At 30.5% G+C, this 8,528-nt stretch overlaps 1 protein-coding gene across 1 annotated transcript; it reads right to left on the bottom strand.

Moving 5' to 3' along the window:
- Nucleotides 1-1,923: 1,923 nt before the first annotated feature.
- On the bottom strand, nt 1,924-2,921 carry LOC107928145 (transcription repressor OFP6). Its single transcript, XM_016859332.2, has one exon. It carries the CDS (start codon nt 2,660-2,662, stop codon nt 2,018-2,020), a length of 645 nt encoding a protein of 214 aa, XP_016714821.1. The 5' UTR covers nt 2,663-2,921; the 3' UTR covers nt 1,924-2,017.
- Nucleotides 2,922-8,528: the final 5,607 nt, after the last annotated feature.

The raw sequence follows: 8,528 nt of genomic DNA, 5'->3' as shown, positions 1-8,528 counted from the left end.
AATTACTTCTTTGTGTAAGAGTAGATTGAGGTTAAGCCAATAGTTGATCCGGACGATTGTTGAATAAAATTATTCACTGGACGAGACTTTATAGACCTAGAATCGTTGTATTTGAAATGTGTTAACAAAGACACAACGGTTGATAGTATCGATTCTTTTTTACTCTTATCTTTTTACGCTACCTATTTTCATTCTAATTATCGTTACAACAAAATGTTAAATAAAATTGATTTATCATATCTACAAACTTATTATTTTTTCAATTCTTTAACATGATATTTCAAAGAAAAAAATACTTAAATGACTTCATTTTTTACTTAAATTTCAATTGAGTTAAATCTCTAAACAATTCTAAACGTTATTTTTTATTAAAAAATATTAAGATAATTTAAATTTAAATTTTAAAAATAATATTATTGAAAAAAGTATTCATGAACCATTAAATGGAAATTAAAGATAATAGGTATTTTTCATTTTCTTTGTAAAAGACCTCTCTAATCCCTTTTAATTTTGAAATTGAGCAAATTGGTCTCTCTTAAAAAAATTTGGAATAATTTAATCATTGTCAATTTTAAAAGTGAGCGTACATGATTTTTTTAAAATTTGGTATGATAATAATATTAGCCTTCGATGTTTACAAATTTTGTTAATGTGGTCTTTATTGTAAAATGTTCAACAAATTTAGCTTTAATATTTACATATTTACACATACTGCAAGCTACATTTGTTAAACCATGGCTAATTTGATAAAATGTGTAAATTATGATAGATAAATTTATTATTATATCAATATAAAATTGACGAAAAATATGATTAATTATTTTTAATTATTTTTAAAACCAATAAGAATTAAATTATTTTGACTTTTTTTAAAAAATCTATTAATTTAATTAACATAGAAATTGAGAGAAACTAGGGAGATATTTTACCCATATATCATCACTTAGAAATGGTCAAAGGACACTCTTTGACCTAATTATTACTGTACAAATCCCAATGCCTATCTTTTCCCAGAACACATCCGGATACAACAATGTCATTGTATTTTTTATATTAAAAGAGCACAAATACAAAAATGTATTTATTATATTATTATTGATCCGTTCTACGGCCACCCACAAACAAGGGACATATGAAGCCACCACCTAACCCATGGCTCTGCCAATCTCTTATCCAGTAAGCTAGTAGTTTCTTTTCATCTTTAAAACTTTCCCTCGTAATTTTTTTTTCCAAAACAGGATGAATGCATGGTGACAAATGATCTATTCTCTATTGACCCACCACCAATCTTTTCTGTTTACTTAGCCAACTTTTAATCATTGATGTTAGTTTCTTCTGGAAATTAACATGTGAAATTGTATATAGCATCTCCTCCACTCACATCTCACTCATCCACCATGATTTCCTTCAACTAATTCGCCATTATTTACTCATTCTTATCGTTTATCATATAAATAAAACTTAGTCTAAGAATTTTGAGTTGTTATGTTTAAGTTTGATGGCGTTTTATAACGATTAATTATGATTATAATTGTTTGAATATATTTTATTTTTAGATGTTAATTGTATCTACATGTATAGATTCTTTAACAAATTTACCTATTAAATAAATCTAAGTATTAAACAGGTCTTTTATTGATAAGTGTTAAACACAGTGATAAATCACACTACATTTCAACTAGAAAAACTTAAACTCAAGAACAGAAAGAAATAGAAATAAGTGTAAGAATTTTACCACTTTCCATTTCCAAAGTTGAAAACATAATTAACTTCTACGCTACCATATGCTTACAAATGACCCATATTGTAATAATATTTTGAGGGTCATTTAGACATTCTAATTTTACACTTCTTAAAAAGTTTTTTATTTAAAGAAATATATATTTTTTCCTTTAATGCACACACACACACACAAAAAAGAAGTTTCCTCCAACTTGCTATTGCATTAAATTCGAAAATATATTTCTTTAAATATAACTTAAACAAGTGTTCATCAGCCAACTGTCAGAATGTACTATTATTTTATCAGCCCATTGGACCTTATTTCCCTAGAACTGCCGTGGCCTAAGCCCAAAACGCATCTCCGGCGAACTACCGTGCCAGAACCAGGCTTGACGGAGAATACCCCATTCCAGATCTCGGTGAAAGCTCTAACAATGATCCCATGATGGTAAGGCGAATTCAACTGCAGGAAACAATTGAGAAGCTCTTTTAAATCATCTTTAGAATATATCTCCTTTTCCAATATCATTTGTAACATTGACTGCCTGAAATCCAAATAAGGATCATCAGAATCTTTCTCCACCGCCAAGCTGTCACCTCCGACATGACCAAAACCTCGTACTGTCGCCATTGAACTCTTGCTAGCACTGTCCGGACCGTCTGTGTCGATATCCATGTCCCAGAACATAGCAGTGTCTGTACCTGGAGAAAAAGAGGTACCAGTTTCATTTTCAGACAAGGAACAATGGGTTGTTTTCTTGGTGGATGAACTTGAAGAAGAGTAATTGTTGCAAAGAGAATGAGATTTTGGTTTGATTTTAAGTTTCAGTTTGGGTTTTGGATTGAAAAAGCTTGTCAGCTTGGGTTTCAAGCAACTGCTGCTGCAGCCTAAGCTCACTGAAACTGTGTTCAGAACCAGCTTTTTCTTGTTGCTTGACATTATTTCAGAGGAAAAGAAATTTTAGGGTTTTTAGAGTTCAAAGAGACAATAAAAAAGAAGAAATTAAGAGACAGAGCTAAAGTGGGTTGGCTGGATTAGGGGGGTGAGGTGATTGACTGAGCAATGAGCATGGAGAAAGTTGTCTCTAAATCCTTCATGTGAGCAAGGAGAGTCCATGGATAATAGAGTGACTGTTTTTTTTTACTCTTGTTTATATCACAATTTGATCACAACCGTCCAATTTTGATTGAGATTTTATGATCTAATTTTCAATCCCATCCCCTTATTTTATGATAATTGACAAGATTCCTTTAATTTGTCGGAAATTCATCCTCATACTTAATGAAAATTAAGAAGTAAGATAATTTATATATAAAGAATTAATAAAAAAATTAATAGTTCAACAATTTATATATAATAAATTAGTAAAAATTAGTACTTTAAGCTTACCTATTATAACTAAAGAGAAATGATTGTATGAAACTGTGATTCCACGTTATCCTTATCCCTTTCCAATAAGGGAATGACAAATCAGATTTTTTCTTCTCATTTTTAACATTTTTAATTGAATTTAAATTTTTTCAGAAGAAAAAAGCTGAAACTCAGAGGAAAAAATTTAATTTATAAAAACCCAAATTCTGACAAATTGAAATAGAGAAACTAAGTTCTCGATTTTAATAAAATAAATATATGAAATTCAAATTTTGACCGAGGTTTTATTTATAAAAAAAAAGGTTTGGGATTTGCATGCATTAGGATTATTAAATGGTTTGTATTGGAAAATGTTAATTTATAAGGAATTAGTAAAAATTAAGAATTCAACAATTTATATATAATAAATCAATAAAAATCAACCCTTTAAACTCACTTATTTACTGTTTTTTTAAAAGATCAAATTTTAATAAATTGAAATGGAGAAATTAATTTCTCAATTTTAATAAAGTAGAGGGATACAATACAAAATTTGATGGAGGTTTTATATATAAAAAAAAATAGGTTGGGGATTTGCATACATTGGGATCATTAAATGATTTGTATTGGAAAATTAAAAGTTATTGATTCCATATTTATGGTCATAATTATGGATTGCCCCACCCCCCAACTTTAACTAAAATAGGGTATTGTGTCTTTGTAGAAAAAGATAAATCCGAGCCAAAAGGTTGATTAGTCAATTGAATAAAATAAGTTTCACCTAGATAGGTTACTTAGTCATTATAGAAGAAGATTAATTCATAGGGAGGGTTTATTAGTGAATTAACCTTTTCTTTATACTAATCCAAATAAGAACAAGTAAAATTCAACTTACGTGTATTAAGATTCATCATATATAATATCTCTCTCCAATTCATAAATACAACAATACTCATGTCAATTAAATTAAAACTCTATCGGATATTAAAATTTAAGTTCAAATAAACATAAACAAATCCCATGATTTTTTACATACTGCGAATTTATTGATTAGGAAGACTAATGGTATTGTAATATAAGATACATTTTTAATTACAGGAACTGACATGACAGCAAGAATGAGTTATGGGTATAGACATTTTGATATTAATAAAAAAAAGACATGCATATTTAAATATGATCAAATTTTAGAAGAAAAATTATAACATTAAATATCATGCATGAACTTGGACTTTAAAGTAAAAAGAGAAAACTAAAGGCTAGTTAGGATGCTTAGAGCTTCTGACTTGTGTGATTTTGGGGAAGAACTTCATTGTTTTTATGTAACCAATGGGACATGGAAATGTCTCCAAAGGTTGCACTTGTACGGCCATGGTACAATGTCCATGTCAATATGGGTAAATAGATTTGACTGTTGCATAAATGTATGAAAATTTAATATATATGTATATACAAAATATGATTACATAATATAAATAATTGTATTAAAATTTATATGAAATAAATCATAAATGTATATATTCACATTTATAAATATATATAATATTTTAATTATTATTTTTCATATTAAAACTGTTGAGGTTTTTTTTTCATCCCTTTATTTGGGAATAATGCTTTTATATTTATAAAACACGATTTCTTGATTTGATGTGTTAGGAGGCAACTAGATATCATATATAATGGCACCTTACCTCTTAAACTTGATATGTACCGTTAGAGATATCTTAACTAAAATCTCAAACAGTATGAGGTGATGTCGCGAGGAGACGACCGACAAGCTGAAAGATGACGAGTTCGTACAGTGAGCAAGCTGGAAGTAACTCAATGTGGGAACCTGGTGAGACATGGAATATCTAACAAAAACTAATAAATGAGAACATGATATAAATAAAAATTAGTAAGATTTTAAAGTTTTGATAGAGGCAATTTCATTGAATTCTTCACTTTTTCTTAATTAAAAGTACGCAATGCATGTGTGGAGGTAGATACGAGTTGATTATATTTTAAACATTCACGTGCATACATTATTGCAGAATCATAAATTCTCATTCAAATCTTATTATTATCATAATTAATTAGTATGATGATGGGAGGATGACTTCAGGGTTTGCAAGGGTTAGGGTACGGGTCCAGATATCAAGATTTTCGAGGGATTTACTAAAAAAAGCTAAATTTTTTATAAAATTATCGAAATAGGCCGATTTTTTAATTATTTACCGGACTGGGCCATTTCCTCCAAAATCGCGCCACGTCGGAGCGATGTCAGGGGACGGGGCAGAAGGTCGCGCTGACGTGGACGCGACCTCCTGTCACTTAGCGCGGTATCGGGAACGCGATTTTGACCCTGATTTTTACACCTGGGTTTTATGAGTTTTAGGGTTTAGGGTACAGGCTTTTTAGGAGTTAGGGGTCCAGGAAAATTTTTTTTCGAGTTGACATTTCTGGTTAAATAGTGGGAAATCGCTTCTACTAGGATGCTATTTAAGAAGAAATTGTGAAATAGTGGCCTCGTGGACGATATGTGATTCCTATCAAGACGAATCAATGATCCGGCCATTGTTGAAAATATTAAAAATTTTAAAATTATTTAAAAAAAATAAAAAATTTTAAAATTTTCTTTAAAAAAATGAAATTTAATGGAAAAAGAAATTTAATATGGATTTGGAGATTTTTTGAAGGAAATTGAGAGGATTTTGGAAGGAATTTGAGAGTTCGAGAGAATTTTGGAAGGAAATTGATGGAAATTTTGAAGGGAATTGAGAGAAATTTTGAAAGGAATTGAGAGAATTTTTGAAAGAAATTGATATTGAATTTGTTTGTGAAAATAAAAGGGGTGGGGGGTTTATATAGTAAAAAAAAATTTGACCGTTTGGGGGGGGCAACGGTCAATTTTTTGACCGTTGGGCACTGTTGACGCGCGCGTCCACATCGCGTCCACGTCAGCGCGACCTTCTGCCCCGTCCCCTGACATCGCTCCGACGTGGCGCGATTTTGGGGGAAACGGCCCAGTCTGGTAAATAATTAAAAAACCGGCCTATTTCGGTAATTTTATAAAAAAATTGGCTTTTTTTGGTAAATCTCTCGAGATTTTCACCACAAAAATTACAAAGCTAATTTATATATACCAAACAAGTAATCTTTTGATTTAGCTGCCAAATTTTTTGTATTTCTTTAGGTAAAAAATGGTAACATATATTTTTAGTGGAATGATTCCGATTTCGGTTTTCAGGCAGCAACTTTCTGCTTCTCTATGGACACATTTCCTTCTGCTTCATCTTGATTTTCATATTATACAAATTAATACGGTATAATTAATAATTTTAATTTTCTTAAAATAATATTACTTTCATAAATATACTAAATTAATTAAAGTGGAATTGGAGTTGATAATTTGACTTCTTCTTAATTTTTTTTCTTTTGTTACATAAACTTTAACAATAGAAATTATAATTTTTAATTAATTTTTGTTTTTGTTTAATTTTAATTCAGCACGAATGGATCATATTTAATTTGTTATTAAAGTAAATAATCAATTACCTTAAATTGGGTCATTTGATTCAAGACTTAGCTTCGACCATGAATTTGGACTAAAATTTTACATTCTCTTGATTCAATGTAAGAAAATATAAATTTTATAGCACAAACGTTGAATGTGCATAATAAAATATAGTATTTTTTTTTTGGAGATAAATCAGATTGGGCGTAAATATAAAAAAGAAAACAAAAAGAAACATGACAAACAACAAGTCCAGCAAAAAAAAACAAACTCAAACGTCTATGGCCCAGATCTTAGGCCCAAACCTACTCAGAAAAATCAACAAAAAATAAATAAATAAAGTACAAAAAAAGGTGTGCACCACCGTTCTGTTGCCCAATCAAAAACATTCTAGAAACCCTTCCCAACAACAATTAATCATACCCCATTCCAGATGGTTCCATTAATTAGATAAAGCCTCTATCTTCCCCAAAACAAATAAAGTACAGCTTCCTCCCAAAACCTGTTAAACATTTCGCCATTCTTTAGTCTAGTTCCCCCACCCTCTCTGCAGTAAAACGGCGCACCACAAATGAACGAATACTCTCCACTAGGTAAAACTCCTCGCCCCCTCTCAAAGTTTCTGTTGCAAAAAACATGGGCTAAACCATTGAATATTCTGAATATAAGTTCCTATTTGTGATTTATTCGGATATTGTGATTGACTCTTCTTTATAATGGATAATACATCTCCCTCAACTATTACCTCCGGCCATCTTTCTTCTAACCCCGTTTGTATCTAATTTTGAAATCAACATTTCCCCTCAGCATTTCTCGCAACAATACCTTATGGGCCTCTATTGCCAGTAGGATACAAAGGATTCTTTTGGCGTCCATTGGCGAGATGGTATTAAGAATCATCTCCTGTTTCCATGTTCTTAGATTTGCATCGATTAGGTCTGACACCTTTAAATTTTGCAAATTATGAACATTGCTAAATAATTTGTAATTATCACCTCTTGGTATCCATGCATCAGTAGTATTAGATATCTTTATCTCCCGAACTCACCCTCCAACAACTTCCCTCATTTAAAATACCTTTCGCAACCGAGATACTTTTCCAAATGTAAGAAGGATTATTACCTAATTGAGCATTAAGAAAGTCAGACCTAGGAAAGTATTTCGCATTGAGAACACGAGCAAGTAACAAATCTGAATTTGTTAAAAGCCTCTATCCTTGTTTAACCAACAAAGCAATATTAAATTTACCCATATCTCGAAAGCCCATACCCTTATCTTCTTTCAATTGTCACATTTTACACCATGTGTACCAATGGATCCCTCTCTTCCCCTACTATTTTTGCCACCAATATATTGTCAATATACTCTTGTCGAAACCGATTTTTGAAAATAAAAATTTTGGTTATCGACTTTAAAAATAAAAATTGGAGTCGCCATCGATTCTTGATTGGGGTGTGATCGGCTCACCTTAAAAATAATTTTGGTTTGCGAAATTTAAGAAAGCAGGTTCGGGAGTCAGTTACGCACGAGGAATGATTAGCATTCTCGTAACGTCCAAAATTGGTACCAAATTGATTTTTTAATGCTTTGGTGTCGAAAATTTGAAAAGATTTTAAAAGGAATTTTTTTATTTCATGAATGAATTAAAATGATAAGACATTCTTATTTCAAAGAAATAAAACACCACACCCAGTGAGTTAGGACATAATATTTTTAAATCCTCAAAATACCCGAATATTGCCTTTTGTTTTTGAAAATTCTTATTTCGAGAAGAAAATGTCATGACCAGTAAGTTACGACCAAATATTTTTAAATTCTCGATAATAAGCTTTTATTTGAAATTTGTGAATTTATTGCAAACAAACACTTGGCTTTCTAAATTCATCGAAAAATAATCGCAATCTAGTAAGTTAAGACACGATCTTTCTCGAGAATAATGAATGCCAAATATTTTGGAAA

This window comes from Gossypium hirsutum, chromosome D01 (assembly GCF_007990345.1).
Source record: "Gossypium hirsutum isolate 1008001.06 chromosome D01, Gossypium_hirsutum_v2.1, whole genome shotgun sequence".
NCBI lineage: Eukaryota > Viridiplantae > Streptophyta > Magnoliopsida > Malvales > Malvaceae > Gossypium > Gossypium hirsutum.
This window is presented reverse-complemented; position numbering and strand designations above follow the sequence as displayed.

What these genes read in the sequence shown, in the direction of transcription:
- LOC107928145 (XM_016859332.2), bottom strand. Translation starts at nt 2,662, where the DNA reads ATGTCAAGCAACAAGAAAAAGCTGGTTCTGAACACAGTTTCAGTGAGC.